The following is a 22,622-nucleotide window of genomic DNA, read 5'->3' on the forward strand; positions in this document are numbered from 1 at the left end:
CAGGATAATATTAGCTATCTTGTGGTGAAATCCTGGTGGAGACAAGGTCCTGTAGTTTTACTGTGAGGTCAGCTGTGGGAGGAGGATTGAGCGTTGACCTCGCCTAACTACCTAGGTAAATAACAATGATAGGCGCAGGAGCGGCGCCAGGGTTTTTTGCATCCGAAGAAGTGAGGTTTTTACTCACGAAAGCTTATGCCCAAATAAATCTGTTAGTCTTTAAGGTGCCACCAGACTTCTTGTTGTTTTTGTAGATACAGACTAACACGGCTACCCCCTGATACTTGACGCCAGGGTTTTTGCCGCCCTAGGCGGCAGCGCTCCTCCTCTGAGCATTCGGCGGCAGGGGTCCTTCCGCTCCGTGTCTTTGGGGCACTTCGGCGGTGGGTCCCGGAGCGAGTGAAGGACCCGCCGCCGAATTTCCGCCGACGACTGCAAAATGCCACCCCCCAAATCCTGCCGCCCTAGGCAACCGCTGGCCCTGGATAGGTGCCTTGTCTCCACTAAGATTTTCCAGCAGGGTGACTATCACGTGTTCATTATCTTGCAGTAAAAAAGAACACCTCTTTGCCAGCAAAGATGAAGCTTCAGTATTGTCAGCTCATCACAAGTCTTGCAACCTCTGCTGTGTTTTTTCCTCTTTAAAGCCTTAGCTCCTGGAGTCATGTGATTATGTAAGACTCTCTATGTTCACTTTTAAAAAGAAAGTAGGGTTCTAGCCCTCACAGCTGCAGAGAGAAGCTTGAACACCTGAACCCCAAAGATTCAAAACCGGAAAGCAAGTAAAGACCCCCACATTTATTTATGTTAAAAATCTTATGGTTTTGGCGGGGCCTGACTTGAGTGCTTCGGGTGGGTTGGGGTGATGCTCTTAAGAGTGAAGACAGAGGAGCAACACTACTGGGAGCAAGGGAGACAGAGACGGCAGCATTCTGAGCAGTAAGAGAGTAGCTGGCTCAACATACTGTGGTGCTCATTTCCCTTCCATTATACTACTGCTTTCCTTTACCCAGGAAGCATGATTCATTCATCAGTTAGTCTTTAAGGTGCCACAGGACTGTGTTTCAATTCGGGTGAGTTACAGGGCTCTGGTTGCGTGTTCTGTGAGCACTAAATGGAAGGGTGTGTTATGGAGAGGAGTCTTCGTATGTGTGCCATGACTAGTAACACCTCTGCATGTCGTGAAAATTTGCCTGTGTGTGGCCTCAGTTTCACGAATCTCTGATTTTGCTTCTGTGCTGCTGGTTCTGAGGCTACAACCTTGCTGTGCTAGGGCATCTTTGTTTGCTGCTACTTGGGCATTCCTGCCTTCATGGGCTGGTTGCCTGCTCCTAGCTACTGTAACTGCTGTTACTGGTAGCCCCATTCCTACTCCTTCCCTCATTTTCAAGGCCTTTCCGGCTCTGCCCCTCCCTATATACCTTCTCCTCTAACCTGTGGCACGCGTGCCGAAGGTGGCATGTGAGCTGATTTTCAGTGGCACTCACACTGCCCAGGTCCTGGCCACCGGTCCGGGGGGGCTTTGCATTTTAACTTAATTTTATATGAAGCTTCTTAAACATTTTAAAAACCTTATTTACTTTACATACAATAGTTTAGTTATATATTATAGACTTAGAGAAAGAGACCTTCTAAAAACGTTAAAATGTATTACTGGCACGCGAAACCTTAAGTTAGAGTGAATAAATGAAGACTTGGCACACCGCTTCTGAAAGGTTGCCGCCCCCAGGTCAAGTGCTTTGTAACATTGTCTGTGACCACAACGTTGGGTGACTTAGTCTTTTTCAAGGGATGAGGAAGGAGCATGTTTTGGCTTGCACTTCAGCTTTCTTTCATGGTTCCTGTGGCCTGCTGCTGTGAGTGTCACTTTCTCTGTCCGTTTCTTCTGCAGCCTGGAGTTTTGCGGTCTTCCCTGGAGAAGAGACCTTCCTCCCTTATGCTTCTCTCACTTTCAAAGGGCACAATACCAGTAGTTCTCATGGAATGAGATCCACAGGTGGTGATGGCAGCAGCATTGAGGGGTTGGGAGTGGCAAAGGTGGCAGCAAAGCCACCTGTCAGGAGCAGTTTTAGACGATTAGTCTTTCCATTTCTGCAGGCGGTGCTGCTGCTGCTACTTCTCAGAAGACGAGTCACTGGCAGAAGGGCAGTAAAGAGGCTTCCCCATTTTGTGCTCCAGTATGAAGCTGGATCCTGTATGTTGCTTTGAAACCCTCTGTTGGGACTGAGTTGCCTTGAGTTGCAGGGGGTCAGATTGAGTGATCCAGGGGATCACTCCTGGCCCTCCCATGTGTGATTCTCAATCCTATTTTTGGATTAAATGTGAAAAACACCAGGAAGGCCAGGGTACATAGAGTCCTGTGGCAGCTCTGTGACCAGCCCTGTCATGTGGAGTTATGATTCATCAATCTATTTATAAATTTGCATAGTCTTGCATCCTGGAATTGGTCTCTTATACTACCAGTATCTCTTGCCTAACTATGAATCATTGTAAAGTTATCACTGTGTTGGGAGTTTCTATTGTGTTTTTTGTGTTGCATATCAGCTGCAAAGTCAACTATAGTCTGGCTGGATTGTGAGCCACCTGATGTGGCCAGTCCCTACTGCTGCCCATCCAGACACGATCCTGAACATCTCGGCCTTTTCATTTTGCTGTCTTCAATTTTCCTGTTACAGGGAATGTTCTGCCAGCCACTGACTGGTAACAGACTTGTGCAGAGCCCTCGTGCGCAGCAGAGTGTCTGTGTAGTTCTGCAGAAATCTCAGGAAGTATTTGCAGGAAAAGCCACGCAAATTGCATGGCAGGAATCCAACCGTGGATTCACAGATAGCACGTGGTCAGCGTGTGCGCTGACAGCCAGGCTGAAGAGCTGGTCTGCTGCCTTTCATTCTGAACAAAATGCCTGAGGAGTGTTAACATAACCCACTCACCATCCTACACTGAACAGGGATAAACAAAGTTCAGGGTTTGGTATACAAGGCCCTAAGCCGGCCTAGTACCCTGGCAACACACAAATAAAAATATTTTATTAAAGATAAAGAAAAACAGTTAAAGCACTTGAAATGTTAAGTATTAAACAAGACTTTCATTTTATCAATATTCCTTGTTCCATTTCCATGTAGCTGGAGAATGGGAAAGAAAAGACCTAGTTTGACTAGGGTTACCATATTTAAAAAATAAAAAAAGAGGACACTCCACGGGCCCTGGCCCCGCCCCTTTCCCACCCCTGGCATTGCCCCAACCCCACCCCTTCCCCCAAAGTCCCCACCCTAACTCCCCCTCCTCCCTCTCAGCCACGCGAAAAGGGCTGCCCGAGCGCTACCGGCTTCACAGTTTGCCGGGCAGCCTCCAGACCCTGCACCCCCGGCCGGCGCTTCCCCAGCGCAGCTGGAGCCTGGGAGGGGAAGCTCCCAGCTGGGGGCGCAGGGTCTGGAGGCTGCCTGGCAAACCGTGAAGCTGGTAGTGCTCGGGCTTCGGGCAGCCCCCATGCCTCTGGACCCTGCGCCCCCGGCCGGGCACTTCCCCTCCCGGGCTCCGGCTGCTGTGCTCCTCCCCTGACTCTTTGGCTCTGTTTAAGAGCCGAGCTGCCCGAGCACTACCGGCTTCGGGCAGCCCCCAAGCCTCTGGACCCTGCGCCTCCGGAGCCCAGGAGGGGAAGTGCCCGGCCGGTGGCTCAGGGTCCGGAGGCAAGGGGGCTGCCCGAAGCGGGTAGCGCTTGGGTAGCTCGGCTCTTAAGCAGAGCCGAAGAGTCAGGGGAGGAGCACAGCAGCCGCGGGAGGGGAAGTGTCCAGCTGGCGGTATTTTTCCCAGACATGTTCGGCTTTTTGGCAATTCCCCCCGGACGGGGGTTTGAATACCAAAAAGCCGGACGTGTCCGAGGAAAAACCGGACGTATGTGGGAGTTGTAGCCTTGATGGTGAAGCTTGCTTCAGTAGCGTCTGTCTGATCTTCTATGTTTTTCCTTACAAAGCCTTTCTTTAAGGACCCAAAAAGGGAGTGATGGGTGGAATATTATTTTGTCCACCAATTAGGCCTAGTTTTGGATCCACCAATTTTGGTTCACTGATTTCTGGACCCACATTTTCTGGTTTACTAAGCAGGATCTTAACGCAGTCCTTGAGTTATATCAGTAGGTCTTTTTGTTTAGACTAATTCAGTTTTTGTCTCCTTTTCATACCTTCTCCCATCAACGTTTGTTAGTAGAGGTTACCATGACATCTTATGACCTTTCACATACTTTTTACAGTTCACTTTACAATTAGAGTAAGTGTATAGGCCCAATTATCGCAACATTGCACCCTTTATAGCGCTATTGTTGATCTGTAGACATAGACTGCTGCTGATGGTCAACATGTTTTCCTGGGACCTTTTATACAAGCTCTTTGTAATTTAACAATCCTCCAGCCGTGCTGTGTGTCTTGTGATGTCACTGACAGCTCTTTAAATGTTTTAATTCCTCTTGCCTTGGTTCTACTGAAGGTAAATCTCTAACAACGAGGGTTTAATGACTCTAACTTTGCCTCAAGTACAAGGTACATGTAAGATTATGCCAGGACTGGCTCCAGGGTTTTTGCTGCCCCAAGCAGCGGGAGGGGGAAGTCGTGATCAGCGGCACTTCGGTGGCAGCTCCACCACACTGCTTTCTTATTCGGCGGCACTTCGGCGGCAGGTCCTTCCCTCCAAGAGGGACCGAGGGACCCGCTGCCAAAGAGCCCAACGTACCGCCCCTTCCTCTTGGCTGCCCCAAGCACCTGCTTGCTGAGCTGGTGCCTGGAGCTGGCCCTGGATTATGCCGTTCTTCTCCATTGGCGGAAATTGTTTCTATGGAAATACTTAACACTTCTCAACCTATGGAAAGCTCAGCAGTAGCGATTCATTTCCTACGCCTTAAGTCTTGCACAAACTGCCAACATGGCAGAAATCTCTCAACCTGAATTCAATATACATCTATTAAAGACAAGCTTTAAAAGATATGTAGGGATCCACTTTTCTTTGTAATTGAAATAATTTTATATTCCATTGCAATATTTTTAAAGCTCCAGTAACATTTGGACTCTTGCTGAAGTTCTGGCAAAGTACATGGAGCTAGCAAAGCTGATAACTGCTTTCAATGACTGACAGTTAAATATGAAATTGTGGGTGAGTTACTGCAGACGCGCCACAAGGCCCCCGTCCCGTTCCCAGTGACATCAGTAAAGTTTGACGTTGACTTCTGTGGAAGCAGGATCCAGCCCCACCGTGTCTAGACTTCTAAAATGCTTAATGCAACAGACTCCTCCACAAATGAGGAACTCGCTGCTTCATTATTTAGCCTCTTTATAGGGAAAGAAGATCTGGATGGATTACAAAACAGGATTAGGGATTGTAAATTTGCCAGCACGCTCACTTCTGCAGAAGCAATGAGTTGCAATGCTTTTGCTTTGAGCAGGTTGAAGTTGCTATCCTTTGGTTAGAATTAAAATGAATCCATTTTGTCAGCACCTTTTAAAGTTAACATTTTCCACTTTTTAAGCATTTAAACGGGGCTAATTGGTGATAAGTGTACTATAATTTCCTTAAATCATTCCTATCTCCAGAACTAACAAGTGTGATTGTGTTAACGATGTGTGGCATGTGTCAATCCATCTGGTGGAGGATACAAGAGTAGGAGTTTGTCCTGGGTAGTATTCAGTCATATTCCCCCTCTGGGAAAGTGACTGGAAGCTGGTGAATTGAAGCTGAATACAGCAGAGTTAGGTTGATAGGAGAATTCTCCCATGTACCTATCCCTGTTTACAGGGGTGGTTAGGTCGATTTAACTGTGTCACTCGAGTGTGGATTTTTCACACCCCCTGAGTGACAGTTATACTGACCTGATTTCCTATTGTAGACCAGGCCTAGGACTTGCCCTATAAAATCCTGGTAGGAGTAGATTTCTTCTAGGCCCTACCTGGCTGGCTGGCTTGACAATTATGGTATTTATTATGCCATACTTATATATAGGTTTGGCAGAATTCAATTTTTATTTTTAATATAATGTTGATAGTATCAATGTTTACTTTTAAGCAGTTTTTATTTTTATTGATTTAAATTTTCACAGTTGAGGACAATTATTGTGGGGGGTCAGATGGGGAAGTCAGACCATTATTTAATGATGGTAGAGTTTGATTTAGGATATTTACTTTGTATATTTTGACATGTGATGTTGACAATTTTGTTTTAATGGTTATAAAGCTTTAACTTTTTGCATCACAACACCTACTAAGTTCTCAAGCAGCATTTTTCTTACTTTGCCTACCTGTAATTTTTTTTGGTGGTGGTATTATTATTATTATTATTATTATTATTGAAATATTTTTGTCAGTTTGTGTGTGCGGTGAAATCGACATTTACCCATTAAAAATCTATTCCTTTCAAGCCTAGTTATCTAGTACAGTAATACCCAGTAACCCAATCAAGATTATGCATCCAAAAAAGTGGGCTGTAGCCCACAAAAACTTATGCTCAAATAAATTTGTTAGTCTCTAAGGGCCACAGGTACTCCTGTTCTTTTTGCGGATACGACTAACACGGCTGCTACTCTGAAACCAATCAAGATTGGTGCCCAATAGCATTGTGTGGTGGTCATTCTTTAGAAGAATCTGGTGTAGCTCCTTTTGTTGTGACTCAGTGGTCTCCAATTAACCTCTACAGGGAATTTAGAATTAATTTTTGCTCGTTCGCAGAGAGCCGGCACTTTAAGCCACTCATAACCCCTCAGATGAGGCTCAGGTGGTGCATAGGCCTCCTGTTGTTCCTTTGCACAAGGGTGAGTTTCACTAATAGTGTGTAAGGACTTTCTGAGCTTCCTCACCATAATAACTTCATTCTCTTGCAAATCTGACAAGAATCCTGGTCTGTAACTACTATTTAGGCACCTAAATAAGGACTGGATATTCAAACACTCTAATCAAAATTCAGCACCTTGCATGACAAATTTTAGAGTAGCAGCCGTGTTAGTCTGTATCCGCAAAAAGAACAGGAGTACTTGTGGCACCTTAGAGACTAACAAATTTATTAGAGCATAAGCTTTCGTGGACTACAGCCACTGCATCCGAAGAAGTGGGCTGTAGTCCATGAAAGCTTATGCTCTAATAAATTTGTTAGTCTCTAAGGTGCCACAAGTACTCCTGTTCTTTTTGCATGACAAAGGAGCTGATAAAAAATGGGAGGTTTTTATGAACTCTGGTCCAATTGTTGGTACTGAGCATACTCTGTACTCTCTACATTCTGCTTTTATTGTTCTCCCCAGAGTGATGTGGTCCCTTTCCTTGTAAAAGGGTGTGATTCCTTGCCATTGTTCCATGAGCATTTTCCCCTGGGGCACATATAGCTTCTCTGAGTGCATCTGAATACCCATTCCCATGCTCCCCTAAGTATCTGTTTTCCCTCTTAAGAATGTTTTTGTGAGTGTTACATGGTAACCTTGCCCACTGTCCTCCTAATCTCATTATCTATCACTGTTAAGCACCTACCTACCCTGTTAATCATTTCACCCATAACTGTCCAGTGGTGATCATTTTAATTTTACTACCACTCACTGGCTTGCATTGTCTCGAAAGATCTCTCTCTCTCTCTCCTGATGAGTGTCATGACTTTGCAGGCTGATAATGAACATGCAGAGGTCTAAGTAGCATAGGCCCACATTTCAAAGTACACCCCTTGATTTGGGCTACCTTTTGGTTGATCTCCACTAGGATTTAAAGGTGTTAGCTAGCATGTTCTAAAACGCTAGTGTGGACAAAGCAGCATAAAGCACACTAGCTAACACATTCTCTCACACCTTTTAAATCCTAGGCTAATGTTCACTGCAGAAAAGTTGTGCATCTTTGTTGAGAGAGCTGTCTACCTCATGCCCCCCTCATATGGGGCTGACGCGGAAAAGCTACATTGAAACAAAACCTACCTGTGCTTTGTCTCTACTAGGATTTTTACAGTATGATAGCAATCTCCGTTTTCTGTCTTCACTGCACATCTGTAGTTGAGGACAAAGCTTTTGTTTAGCTTGGCTTGATGTTTCTGTTTTCTAGATCTTCTACCTGCTAACCAAAGCAAACTGTGTAATTGTAATTTAATATTGAAGAGTAAAGATTCACAGCCCCCCAAAAGCTTGTTTGTCTCAGGAGATCTTAACTTTGCCTACTACTTTTATTTCTTTATATTTGCAGATATCTGATTCTACCAATGCATCTACTAGTCCTAAAGCCCCTTCCCCTGCTAATTCTTTAGCAGTTTCCCATTAAAATGTAGCAGTCCTCACATTGCTATTGAAGGCTGCATATTAAAGGTGAATTTGTAATTGTCAGCCTCTTTTATTCAGGTTAATTTGTAAAAAAACATAAAAAATGATTTTACAAAAACATATCCCTTGAGAACTAATAGTAGTAGTCTAATCGCTAGTGTAACCCTCTGGCCTGAAATGTTCAGTTAGCTGCCTCCTAGATTTTAAATCATTTTGAGGCATGTAGAGTGTTATGCAACTTCAAAAAAGGTATTGGAAAAAGACCAGCGGCTAAACCCTGAGGCTATAACTGAAGGCTACATAGCACTGCTATTGTATCTTACATTACCTCGGCGTACAGCTACATCAAGTGTATTGCTTCTTTTTCTTGCCAAACCTTTCATTCCAAACTCCACCTTAACCTACCAACGTGGAGTTTTCCTGCAACCTAATGTCGGCAAAAAGCCTCCAGTCATAAGATAAATCTTTTTTTTAATTTGTTAATGAGAGGTTAAAAGACTATTAATGTCATAACGAATGTGAAATTCTTCTTTGCTATATTTAGGGTTTATTACCTACCCTTCAAGGTGTATTTGCTTTGCTGAGTTATATCGATGTATTAAAACAGTACCTGTCTATGACTGTTTGGCTTTGGGTTTAAGTATAGATGGAAAAAAAAACACCTGTGGTTGCTATCCTAATCTCTATCAAAAGATAAAATAAGATGATAAAATCTCTATGCTGCTTATGCCACAGGGTTTATTATAATCTTGTGATAAAAGCAATGTAGTTATGGTTTTAAAGCTCTTCAACTGGTTATACTTTTCAGGTGCTTGGAGCTTTTTAATAAAGGTACCATTTGAGCTGAAGTAGCTTGTGCTTGTTCTCACCCCAAAAGTAAATTATCTGGAGAAATCTTCGTGGAATTCTGTGGGGCCTCTTTTTAGTTGGCCTAGAAGATTTTTATGGCAGGGCCTATGTGTTTCTGCAGCACGTAAGACACTGAGGTCCCAGTCCTGATTGCTTTGTGGTAGCACGTATAGACACCAAACAATAACTCTCCAAATGCGGAAAGGGGTGTGTGGTCAATGCTTTACCAGAATGACTCACTCATAGCTTAAGAAGAACTGTAAGAACGAGATTTTGAAAAGAAACTCAGCACCCACCATTGAAGCTAGATTTTCAAAACAGCTCATTTCCAATTTAGGCACCTAAATAAGTTGCCAGACTTTGGCCTGGTCTACACGGGGGGAATCGATCTAAGATCCGCAACTTCAGCTATGAGAATAGTGTAGCTGAAGTCGATCTATCTTAGGGCCTTGGCTACACTGGCAATTCACAGCACTGCACTTGCTGCGCTCAGGGGTGTGAAAAAACACACACCCCCCCCGAGCGCAGCGCTGTAAAGCGCCAGTGTACTCAGCGCCTGCAGCGCTGCACGCTCGCTCGCAACGCTGCAAGCTACTCCCCTCAGAGAGGTGGAGTACTTGCAGCGCTGCGAGAGAGAACTTCTCTCTCGCAGCGCTGGTGGCGCGACTACACTCGCGATTCACAGCGCTGCCTTGGCAGCGCTGTGAATCCGCAAGTGTAGCCAAGACCTTAGATTGACTTAGAATACTTACTTCGCGTCCTCACGGCACAGGATCGACGGCCGCCGCTCACCCGTCAACTTTGCTTCCACCTCTCGCCAAGCTGGAGTTCAGCAGTCGACGGGAGAGCGATCGGGGATTGATTTATTGCGTTTACACTACATGCGATAAATCGATCCCCGATAGATCGCTCGCTACCCACTGATCCGGTGGGTAGTGTAGACGTACCCTTTCAAAAGTACTCTGCACTCAGCAGCTCCTTTTGCTCAGGTGCTGAGCTCTTTGAAAACCCAGCTATAAACCTAACCCTCTCCTTGTTCTCTATGGGAAAATTTGGGTTTCAGTCGGAGCCTGATCCTACAGGTGCTGAGCACCCTCAACTCCCACTGACTTCAGGGACAGTTGAAGAGGTTAAGCACATTGCAGGATTGGGCCCATAGACATTTTTGCAAAGATTTTATTTAGAAATAGCAAGGCATGTAAGGATTTAGAAAATCTCTTGTCCTACATGCGCTGTATGGGACCGAGTATTCAAGAGCTGATGCTTCTGTGTGGCTGCAGACGTGTGTGATGGACTTCCCTGGGGTGCAACCTGGAACGGGGGTACGGCTGAGCCCTCTGGCATACCAATCTGGGCCCCACACACACACACTGTGAGGCTGTGACAAGCTGCAGTCCTCTCCAGGTCTTGCACTTACACAGCCATACAGAGACAGGGACACCCAGCTGCAGTTACATGAATGCTTCTCCTAGCCACTCATGAGCCAACAATAGAGAGGCTCCCATAGGCACCAACTCCGTAGGTGCTCCAGGACAGGAGCACTCACGGGGGGGGGGGGAATAGCACCCACCAGCAGCCAGCTCCTCCCTCCCCCATAGTACCCCCCCACCCGCCATTGGCCCCTCCGTTCAACTCTTTCCCCCTCCCTCCCAGCGCCTCCCGCCTGCCACAATCAGCTGTTTCAGGGCATGCACGAGGCACTGGAAGGGAGGGATAGGCGTGGGAACGGGGTGTGCTCGGGGGAGGGGTGGAACTGAGTGCAAAGAGGTGGGGTGGGGGCGGGGCCTGGGGTGGAACTGGAAGAGGTGGGGCAGGGGTGGAGGTTAAGGGGAAGGGGTGGGGCCTGGGGCAGGGTTTTGAGCACCTCTGGGGCCTGGAGGAAGCTGGCGCCTGTGGAGGCTCCAGCCAAGTCCCACCCCAGTTCTCTGGCCTAGGACCCCAGAGCTATACTGTCTTGCCCTACTCAAAAGCCTGACCAGTGTAAGTTTATTTCCCAGTCCGTCCCTCCTTCAGTGTGGAGAGGGCCATGCACCCGCCCTTGTTCCTGTGCCAATTTCCCTTTGCACTTCAAACAACACACTGTTTTAGGTAAAAAATTTAAAACCGATTTATTAACTACAGAAAGAGAATGTAAGTGATTATAAATAATAGCGTACAGATCAAACTTGGTTACCTAAGAAATACAACAAAATTGCAATCTAAGTTCTATACACTCGACAGGATTTGAATCAAGCGGTGTCGCACCCTTATGGTACAAATAGTCCACCAGTCTTCCATACACAGGCTAGAAATCCCTCCAGCCTGGGACCACGTCAGTCTTTGTTCCTAAGGTATTTCCAGGTGTTGAGTTGTAGGGGGGGAGTGAGTCCCCGTAATGATGTCACTTCCCCCTTTTATAGCTTCTTCCATGTGGAGGGAACTTCATTGTCCCAAACAAACCCCCAGCACAGTTAGTGGAAAAGTACAGGCATAAGATGGAGTCCAGTGTCACATAAGTTGCTCACATGCCCTTGCGTGCTTCGATGAGTTACAGCAGGGGCCATTACCCGTATCCTGGCTAGAACTTTCACAGGAAAGTCCATCAGGTCGGGGATTAGCTTCTTCCATGACCTATTGTGTTTCTTAATGGGCCATGACCTTGAATGGTTCATCCACTATGTGCTGGCTAGACTGGATGTAAACTACCTTGTGGGTGTCACCCCAGGAGCAAACACATTTGAAATACACCTCTTCCTCGATATAACGCTGTCCTCGGGAGCCAAAAAATCTTACCGCATTATAGGTGAAACCGCATTATATCGAACTTGCTTTGATCCGCCGGAGTGCACAGCCCCATCCCCCGGGAGCACTGCTTTACCGCGTTATATCAGCATTTGTGTTATATTGGGTCGCATTATATCAGGGTAGAGGTATACTGGTACATAGTCAGTATTCATAACTTCAGATCCAAGAACAGCACATACAATCCAACAGGCTATTAATATTCAACAGATCAAGACTTTTAGAATGATCCCTTACAAGGCATACTTTGCACAAAACATCTAATTATGTCACCATGGTAAATATGGGAATAATAGGGTGATGCTTTGGGGTACAGAATGTCTCAACCTGTATGTTGAAATCTAGGCAAGTGTGTTTGATAGCTAGAAACCAGTACTGTCCATACATAGTACTGAGATGGCAAAACTAATATTCTGAATGGTAATATACATTTGTGGAAAGGGGACAAGCTATGGTCAATGGAAGAACAATGACTTGAATTTCCTGAGTTTTGTGGAGCTAGAATCTCAAACATAATGTTCCTTTGTTTTTGCCACTGCAAAGTACACTGGTTTAAGTCCTGGAAATTGTTAAGATCAATCCTAGACCAGAGCCAAAAAAGCACTATTTGGTTGAGGGACCAGTAATGGGTTTAAAGATCAGTGATCAGAAAAAATGGTGATTGACTTTTGTTTGCCAAAGTAGCTGTGACTCTTCATTCATAGTGTAGAATCCTGATCTGTACGAAGGCCCCAAATCCGCAAAATCACTTCAGCTCATGCGTCGGTCTCGCTAAAAGATGTGCGTAAAACTAAGCGTGTGCTTACTGCCTTGCTGAAACAAGGCCTAAGTATGTAGAGATGAGTCCTTTAGGAACCCTCCTCATTCTGATTAGTGAGTTTTAAGCCTATACTTGAATATTCATTTTTAAAAAATCCCATAAAAACTGCTGCTGTTTACTAATAGTAAATTTAACTGTGAGCAGGGCATAGCCTATGTTCATAGCAGATTCAGGCAGCTTTTGCTGAACAAATATTGCTATGTACTCTGTAACTGAACTGTGCTCGCTTGCCCAAATCAATCTATGCAATCAGAGAAGGAAATGCTGCCACTTCTCTGAACAACAGTATCTGCAGAGTGTAATGCAAACCCTTCCTGACCATGAAACTGTAAATCAGGGATGGCCAACCTGTGGCTGCGGAGCCACATGCGGCTCTTCACATGCCTTGTATAGGCACCAACTCCGGGGCTGGAGCTACAGGCGCCAACTTTCCAATGTGCCGGGGGGGCTCACTGCTCAACCCTGGCTATACCACAGGCCCTGCCCCCACTCCACCCCTCCCCTAAATTTGCCGTGCCCTCACTCCCCTCCCCCCTAAGACTCCTGCACTCCACAAAACAGCTGATTGGGAGATGGGGGAGTGAGAGGGAGGCGCTAATCGGCAGGGCTGCTGGGGGTGGGTGGGAGGGGGGGGGACACTGATGGGGGGCTGCTGACGTATTACTGTGGCTCTTTGGCAATGTACATTGGTAAATTCTGGCTCCTTCTCAGGCTCAGGTTGGCCACCCCTGCTGTAAATTGTCAGTGTTTTCAAAGAGGGATTGAGAATCTGCCTTTTGCATGTTACCACGCCTGTGGAATATACACTGTTCAGAGTAATGCATGGGGCATTTTAATTACAAGTCTAGAATTCTCTTCAGGAGTTTTGATGATGCAATAAAGCACAGAAGTGAAACCTGATGAGACATTTTGGGGGTGGGGAAAAAGAAATGGAAAAACTTGCATTGTACGTGCGAAAAAGATTTACTGTATTTTCAGTTTATTATGTCACTCTTTCCCACTCAATTCCTTTAAAATGTTAATTTCACAAGAATGTGGAGCAGTTTGTGGCTGTCTTCTGAAAATGCAAGGACCAAAATGTAGGGGTGTTGAAGACTGGCAAAAAGGGCTCTAGTTCCTCTTTAGTATACTTGGCATCTTCCTAAATGGTTAGGATGTAAACAGTATGTGAAATCAGCTCTTATCACTGAACATCTTGGGCTTTTTCCTAGTGATGACCTCTTGAACTTCTTTGTCTGTTAGTGAGTTACAGACTGAATTCTCCTATGATCAAGGGGGGCATTCAGCACACACAAAGGACGTTCAATCTGATACTTCCTCCCCTGCTCAAAGTTCCCTGCAGCAGGAGATAACCCATTCTACTAGAGTGCCCCTGCACAGGGCTGTCACAGCCAGCACGGAGCATGGAGTTCTGCCTGAGAAAGGGGCTGGGTACCAGGGCTGCCCAGAGGGGGGAGCAAGTGGGGCAATTTGCTCTGGGCCCCACAGAGCCCCCCACGAGAATGTCGGAGGCTTCCCCACGCCTCTGCCTTCCCCCATCCCCCGGCGCCTCAGTGTGCCACGTCCAGGAACTTCCCTGGACAGTGCTGCAGCGGCGTGGCTCGGGTGGGGCCTGAGGTCCTCCCGCTCGGAGCCGTGTGGTAAGGGGCCGGGGCTGCGAGCTCTGGCGGGCCGAGCGGCAGGAGCTCCTGGATGCGGCTCACTGAGATTCTGGGAGCGGGGGGAGGCGGCATGGTAAGCCCCTCTGAGCCAGGCACCCCACGACCCCAGCCCTGACCCCCAGCCCCTCTGAGCCAGGCACCCCCTGACCCCAACTCCCCTCCCCCCCCCAGTCCTGACCCCCAACTCCGAGCCCAGCCCCTCTGAGCCAGGCACCCCCCAACCCCATCCCCCCCACAGCCCTGACCCCTAGTTCCGAGCCTAGCCCCTCTGAGCCGAACACACCCTGACCCCATCCCCCCCACAGCCCTGACCCCCAGCCCCTCTGAGCTGGGCACCCCCCAACCTAGAGCCCAGCTCCCCACCCAGCCCTGGGCAACAGTAGCGCCACCCTCAAGCAGCGACAGCCCATTGGCACCAACCATCACCATCACCCAGCGACAGCCCATTATGTAATTGCAAATGTATACATACCATTAAAGCATTTAATGTTTTTAAATAATGTATTCATGTATTTTCACATTATTAAAAATTAATTTTTGAATGTATTTCACTGGTTATTTTTTACATTTCCAAATACATGTTGTTATAGTATTGCAACTTTTTTTTATGGAAGGGGCCCCTGAAATTGCTTTGCCCCAGGCCCCCTGAATCCTCTGGGCGGCCCTGCTAGGTACCACACTGCATAGTTCTCTTGCAAATACTTTTTTTTAAATTTTTTTAATATTGTACGTGCCTTGGGATAGAACATACTAAGGCAGCAGGTTTCAAACAAAAGGAAGTACTTATCTTCACATAACACAGGGTCAACCTGTGGAACTCATTTCCATGTAAGGTTGTGATGGCCAAAAGGTATAACTTGGTTCCAAAAAGATAAGTTAATGAAAACCATCAATGGTTATTAGCCAAAATGGTCCGGGATGCATCCCAGGCTCCAGGTGTCCCTAAACTTCCAACTGCCAGGAGCTGGGACTGGATAACTGGAATGGATCACTCGAAATTGCCCTGTTCTATTCATTTCCTCTGAAGTATCTGGCACTGACCATTTTTAGAAGACAGGATACTGGGCTAGATGGGCCATTATTCTGACCCAGTATGGCTGTTCTTATGTTCTTAATATCAATTGCAGGATCTAGGCCTTGAGTGAGCAAAGAGACAAGGTGGGTGAGGTGATATCTTTTAATGGACCAACCTCTTTGGGTCTGAGCAAGGCAGTCTGCAGACTTTTTTGGGGCTCTCCACAGAAGTTCACCCACATGCAACAAGCTGCAAGGCTGGAATCTAGAACATGTATGGTGATGCCAAAATTTCTCACCTCTTTCTTTCTCATTCCATCAAACATTGGATCAAATGCTTTCCTAGGATTATGGGAGATGTGACATTGCTGAAGCAGGCTTTAAATAGCAGCAGGAAGCGGTGACTTGCTAATTCAGAAGATTTAAAACAAGAGGGAGAAAATACAGGTTTAATTATTAAGTAGCAATACGAAAGGGACAGGGTATTGTCTCAGAAGTGAGCTCCAGAGTAATCTACTGCAATGACTTTTGGTTTTACCTAATTTGTAGGTATTTGTAGATAATTCCAGGATGTTGATTTTTGACTCGTGTTCATTCTCTTCCCCTTACCACATGTTTGTAAACAGTCATCCTGACAGATGAGGAGGTCCAGAGGAAGAGAGAGATGATAACGAAGCGGAAGGAGGAGGAGGCTCTTAAAGAGAGCATGAAGCCCAAATTATCAGAGGAGCAGCAGAAAGTCATTGACATTCTTCTCGAGGCCCATCGCAAAACTTATGACCCAACCTACTCTGACTTCACCCAGTTCCGAGTATGTTCCAGGACCTGCTTTCTCTCCCTTAGCTCTTTTGTGCAGAAGACTTCCCGTTTGATGTTACTAGGAGGCCCTCTGGTGGTGGTAGAAAGCAGTGCCATAATTCTAATAGATAAGCTAAAGTAGTACTGTAGTGTCTACCTCTTCCATACCATGACCCAGTGCCAACTCCGCCCCCTCTCTGCCCCTATTCCCACTCCTTCCCCAAATCCCTGCCCCAGCCCTGCCTCCTCCCTTGAGCACACCACATTCCTGCTCCTCCTGCCCTCTTCCCCCTTCTCCCCCCCCCACCCCCAAGCGTGCTAACGCTGCCAAACAGGTGTTTGGCGGCGGGCAGGTGGGAAGTGCTGGGAGGTAGGCAGAGGAGCAGGGACACGGTGCACTTAGGGGGGGAGGAGGAGATGATGAAGCAGGGGCTGGGGGAGCTTGGCTGCCAGTGGGTGTAGAACACCCTCTAATTTTTCCCCGTGGGAGCTCCAGCTCCGGAGCACTCACTGAGTCAGCGCCTATGGATCAGACTAGATCACAATGACCCCCTAAGCTCTGACCTTAAAATGTATGAATCCATTCCAGTTGCCATACATGAGAGAAGTACTATAGGTCAAATCAGAGCCTACATGTGTATTGAATTAGTCAAATTCCTCGGTGGTACACAAGGACTCTGGAACCAGAGCGGGCTCCAGCTTTTTTGCCACCCCAAGCAAAAAAAAAAAAAAAAAAAATAGGGGAGGCCGGAGTGCTGCCACCGAAGCCAAAAAAACAACAACAACAAATAATCCTGGAGTGCCGCCCCTTGAAAAGTGCTTCATTGATAGGCTGATTCACACAACCAAAGATCTGGGCCAGGAAGTGGAACACTAGTAGCTTAAAATTGGAAGAAAAACCTAAACCTAAGTTACTAATATTCCTAATGTATCTACCCTGTTAGTTTTGAGATCTCTAACACAATTACTAGGTAATTTTAATTAAAGAATTATATTAATGTGTCTTAAACCCAGAAGATTCACAACAAAACAGAATTAGAAAGTAATGTCCCAGTGCAAAAGAGGACACATGGTTGAAACTATTGGTAGTGAATTTTAAAATACTTCTAAATCAGCCTTACAACATTGTCATGACAACTTACCATCCCAGGAACAATTGACTAACCTGCCCTTTCCCGTGATGGTGGTGGTGGAGGAAAACCTGATGATATTTTACTTGTTGGACGGAGTATCGTAGGAAGCAGTCCAGCGTCAGCCAGGAATAATCTGAGCAATCTAATAGAGATAGGAAAAGACCTAGGGTGAAGTTTCCAAAAACACTCAGCACCAGTCCAACTCTACTCCCATCAAAATTAATGGAAGCAGAGGTAGACCAACACTTTTGGAAATTCTCCCCCAAAATCCTATAGTCCACTGGATTGCACCCTTATCCTTGGCCAGGACTATGTTTAAGAAGTGTGCCCCTCTACCTGGGAGGACACAGAGAATAAAGAAAAATGCAGTGTTCCTTTGTCAACCCACTTTCTCAGAGGTATAATCAGTCCCTGCATTCTGTTCCAGCCTCCGGTGAGAGCCAACTCAAGCAAAAGAATAACTAGATCGTCGTCGGTGCTAACGCATGGCTCCTCATCAGAAGACTCCTCAGATACCTTCAGCTGTTCTCCAGGTATTACACGTGCTACTGGATTACTCCCCTACAAGTGATAGTCACACGGATAAGTCAGACTAGGGATTTAAGCAATTTGTGGGTTTTTTAAATAACGGTTATTTTGACACAGTTTGTCAGTTCTGACTCTTCGTGTCCTTCATTTAAGAAATGAAACCCCTTCCCCCACAACCCTGCCAAACATTTAAATACATACCTAACAGTAAGCACATGCATAGTCCCATTGAAGTCCAGGGGGGATTGCTCGTGTGTTTAAAGTTAAGTGTGTTAAATGTTTTGTTGGATCATGGCCTAATTCCACATTTGGCTTCCAGTGCAAGACCACGCTGTAACATCTCCTAAGGAGCCCAGATCCTTGAGCACTAACGTAGGGCCCAGTCTTCTCTGCCGCTTGCTGGCGCAGAGTGCGGGGTGAAAGGAGTAGGGAAACAGCTCAAGTGGCCACAATCCCTCAGAGGGAGGGGACTGGAGTATCAGAGGTATCCCCTCTTGCACCAAACCTGAAGCAGCAACTCTGCCTGGAAGGCTGTGTGGCTAGGAGGGACTAGGTAATGGCAGAGGACAGCTGCTCTACCAGGCATCGCCTGAGCAAACCCTCAAGCAAATACCTTTGCGTTAATTACTGTGCATTTCTGCTCCATGTTACGCCAGTCCAATGGTGCTGCAGATTTTAGAGAGCAAGAGAGAACCTGGTTCAGAGGCGGGGTGGTTGATTGGGATGCTACAGAGACCAGGAGACCACCATGGGAGGGGGTTTGCTTTAGGTGGAGACCGGATGGAGAGAAAGCCAGGGATGGAGAGGAACCCATGGAGGCCTCACTGGGAAGGATTTGCTGTAGGTATATGGCTTTGTTGAACAGGGGGGAGCTGTGGGGTGAAGTAGGGAGAGGATAGCACATAAGTAAACAGCTGGGGAATGGGGTGAGGGAAGAGCAGGGAGCAGAAGACTGGCTGGGGTAAATAGTTGCAGGGGTGGTATCAGGGAGCAGGGGGATTAGAACGCAGGGGATATTGGCGCTTGGGTGTGGGGTGCAATGGGGTGATGTGAGTTCTAGGCAAGGTGGGGATATAGACTGCTGGGAGGCAGATCATGACCGTGCCAGGTGAGAGATGTGGGTGAATGCAAGGCAGATTTTTCAAAATAAACAGAGCTTTAGTGTTGCTTTGATTGCCAAATTCTCCTAATTGTGCCACAGCGGCTCCTGGAAGCTCCTTTTCCAAGGACAGCTGAGATCCCTGTAGCGTGAGTCAGCTCACTCAAACACAGATTGTTGCATACTCTTCTTCTCTCTTATTTTTGCTAAAATATTCCCTAGCCTAAGCCCCCTGAGGGCAAGGTGCAGGTGGTGCCCATGGCCTGGGATACAAATGTTCTGGTTGTGCAGTTATTTATTTTGACTCTCTCCTGTTGGTTGATTTTTATCCTGAAGAACAAACTTCCTATCATGGGGAAACCATGCAGCCAAGATAAATATCAACCTCTTTCCCCTCCACAGAGTCTACAGAGCATAGAATGTTCTCCAACATGGCACTGAATGAGGACTCTGACGAAAGCCCTCCCATGGACATTAACCTCTCGCACCTCTCCATGCTACCTCACCTGGCTGACCTTGTCAGCTACAGCATTCAGAAAGTGATTGGCTTTGCAAAAATGATCCCAGGGTTCAGGTAAGGATGGGTTTGTTCCCAGAAGTTTTGGCAGGCGTTGCTTTGATTTTTGGTTGAAATCACTCTGCTTTATGCTGCTTGTTCATTTTCCTAAACTTGTCTCATCTCTACTGCTGCCTTAAGCCCAAGCGTTCTTCTTTCTTGATCCTTCTACAGCTCAGCACCACCCCCGCTGAAGCCATCACTGACTCTTCTCTTCTTGTTGCTTCCCTAGCCTTATCCACAACGGCCCTAATCCAGCACACCACTTAAGCATATGTCTAACTTTAAGAATGTGTGAGCCTTTTTGTTCTGCTTCTGTACAGCGCCTAGCGTCTATGACCAGAACTCATAGGTGCTACTGCAACACAAATAATTTTTTAAAAGATGATCATCATTTCTGTGAGAAACACAGAAAAATACAAGCTTTTCAAATAGGAATGACAATAGGGGGAGTTGTTGTTTTCACAATTCTAAGGGGATATTGCAAGTGAGAGAGACTAATTCCAGGTTACAAAAAAAGCTATACAAGGTCCCTTTTCCTGACTCTAACTCCCTTAAGCATTTCATCCTGGGTGAACTGCAGTATCTGCAATTTAAGTTTAAGTTCATTTAATTTCCAAATGACCCACCAACGGGAATTTTGGACTTTTATTCTACTTCTTCTGTATTTCTGTAGTCCAAAAAGGCTGCTCTTGGAGGTGAGCCAGAAGACATTATCTGTATGGCTGGTATTTGGTTGCGGGTCCATTGCCGAGCTAACTGGAGGGCTGGTGTTAGATTTACTTGAAGTCTCACTGATTATTGTCTCCCCCTCCCTTCCAATGTTCAGGGATCTGACGGCAGAGGACCAGATTGCCTTATTGAAGTCCAGCGCCATTGAAATCATTATGCTTCGTTCAAACCAGTCGTTTTCCTTGGAGGATATGGCATGGTCATGTGGAGGCAATGAATTCAAGTACCAAATCAATGACGTTACCCAAGGTAAATTAGCTCTGGCTACTCCCGTATCCAAAGCATGGCATGGGTCCATGGCAGCTTTGTTGCTTGTTGAAGGTTAATACATTTGTCTGGATCTGATTTCCCCACACTTAACATAGAGTTTTGCATTTAATATAATTTAATACCACTTTGCGGATGCAAATTGAGATCCGCACCAATTCAAGGAATGCAAAGTTAAGGTGATGTTAGCGGGGATTGGTACTGCCATGTAATTCATCCCTGAGCAGAGCCCTAGCACAAGGCCCTCACACCACTTACATTCAATTTGAGCCCCGTGGGGCTCATACATTTAACAGCCTAACTAGTCATCTGAAAATAATACCCATTAGTACCCTGGTGGGCAACCTGCGGCCCACCGGCCGCACACAGCCCGTCAGGGCAATCCACTGGCAGGTCGCCAGACACTTTGTTTACATTTGCACGGCCACCCGCAGCTCCCAGTGGCTGTGGTGCGTTGTTCCCGGCCAATGGGAGCTGCGGAAGCGGCGCGGCCAGGGGGGCAAAGCCAAAGCCCAAAGGCTTCAGTCCCAAGCAAGGGTCCTGTAACCTGAGCCCTGCCGCCCAGGGCTGAAGCCCTTGGGCTTTAGCTTTGGCACCGGGCCCCAGCAAGTCTAAGCCAGCCCTGGCAACCCCATTAAAACTTGGTCGTGACCCACTTTGGGGTCCCGACCCACAGTTTGAGAACCGCTGGTCTAGAAGTACCTATGCAAAGAGAATATATTTGATAGAGAGATCCTTAGTCTATCCAATAAAGCCTTTGTCACGCTATCTGGAGTGGCTCACGGCTGTGAGTGTCTACCTCAGGCCAGACTGTCAGAAAACAGGACAGGCACCTCAAACCAGTGGTGTGTTCTATAATTAGCTTTCACCAAGCCAATAACAAATGTGAACTCCTGGATCACTGTACCAGTCTTACCATGGAGTCACAGACAGTCCCCTCAGACTCTCCAGTCTGTCTTGCCACCCAGGCAAACTAAACTTTGTGATTAAAAAACAACAACTCTTAAACCAAAAATCACACCGCATCAGGTTGCTCCCAGTCCCAAGAGACCAGCCACTTACCCCAGATCAATTTGGCCTTGAAATCTGAGCTTCCAGCAATGCAGTCCCTGCTGCTGTCCTTTGTTTACTACACTTGGGAGATTCCTGTTTCAAGAGCAGCTGGCTTAAAACAACCTGCTACTGTTACAATAGTAAATGCTTGGAAATGATCTATTTGCAAAAATCATTGGAAAGCTGAGCCAGTGTGCACACAAATGTGACACTTGAATAAAATGACTGTCTAGCACTGTTGTAAACCCACACACTCTCCTTTTGCAAATCGGCTAACTAGGAATCAGAATGCTGCGCTTTCCAAGATCCTCAAGCGCCAATGGTTCCTTCTCCTAGCTCCTAAAATTATTTACTTTTAATGTGCATAGCACCAGCAGCATGCTAAGATGCTTTAGATGGTATAAAGACAAGGTCCCTGCTCCAAAGTCTTACCATTTAGCAAGTCTCTGCAGGAGAGAGGCCCAGAAATAAGATATAGAGAGGGTTGTAGGTTTCGAAATGAGGTGCGTTGATAAAGCTGTGGGAGGAGTGAAGGAGGTCCCATGATTAGAGTAACCACACTCCGGTGTAATTAGAGCTGTATGACAAACACTTAATTGCTTCATGAGAACTAGAATTTGGAACTGATAAATTTTCAACCACTTATTAGCTCCTCTCCCATTGACCAAACTCTCTGCGTTGAAGGGACCCGGTTGCAGATATCCTTGATATCTCTGGCTTTGTTTTCACTTAGCAGTTGACTTTTAGGAGATCTGATTTCCTAGAGGTAGAAAGGACTGTTCTGGAGCGTGTTCTGTGTTTTGTCTTTTAGCTGGTCACAGCCTGGAACTGCTAGAACCACTTGTGAAATTTCAGATTGGCTTAAAGAAGTTGAACCTTCATGAAGAGGAGCATGTGCTCCTGATGGGCATCTGCATCCTTTCCCCTGGTAAGAGAAACTTGATGTCTGTCTGCATGTTCCATGCTCAGAGCCAATAACCAATAGCTGTTTTTAACTATAGCGAGGAAGTGGGGCTGCTGCCCTCAGCCAGGCCCTATAAAGCTAACCACCAGCCGTCTATAGGAGCCTGA

The 22,622-nt window shown here is 46.5% G+C and overlaps 1 protein-coding gene across 6 annotated transcripts in view; it reads left to right on the plus strand.

Annotated features, from left to right (window-relative positions):
* The window catches only part of VDR (vitamin D receptor), a 120,481-nt gene that overhangs the window by 90,928 nt on the left and 6,931 nt on the right, over positions 1–22,622 (plus strand). For all 6 annotated transcript variants that reach the window (XM_065576020.1, XM_065576019.1, XM_065576021.1 and 3 more), the window contains 5 exons: positions 16,012–16,196; positions 17,744–17,849; positions 19,346–19,517; positions 20,329–20,480; positions 22,363–22,479. In XM_065576020.1, coding sequence (XP_065432092.1) covers positions 16,012–16,196; positions 17,744–17,849; positions 19,346–19,517; positions 20,329–20,480; positions 22,363–22,479 — 732 coding nt within the window. The remainder of the gene's footprint in view (positions 1–16,011; positions 16,197–17,743; positions 17,850–19,345; positions 19,518–20,328; positions 20,481–22,362; positions 22,480–22,622) is intronic.

Source organism: Chrysemys picta, chromosome 22, assembly GCF_011386835.1.
Source record: "Chrysemys picta bellii isolate R12L10 chromosome 22, ASM1138683v2, whole genome shotgun sequence".
NCBI lineage: Eukaryota > Metazoa > Chordata > Testudines > Emydidae > Chrysemys > Chrysemys picta.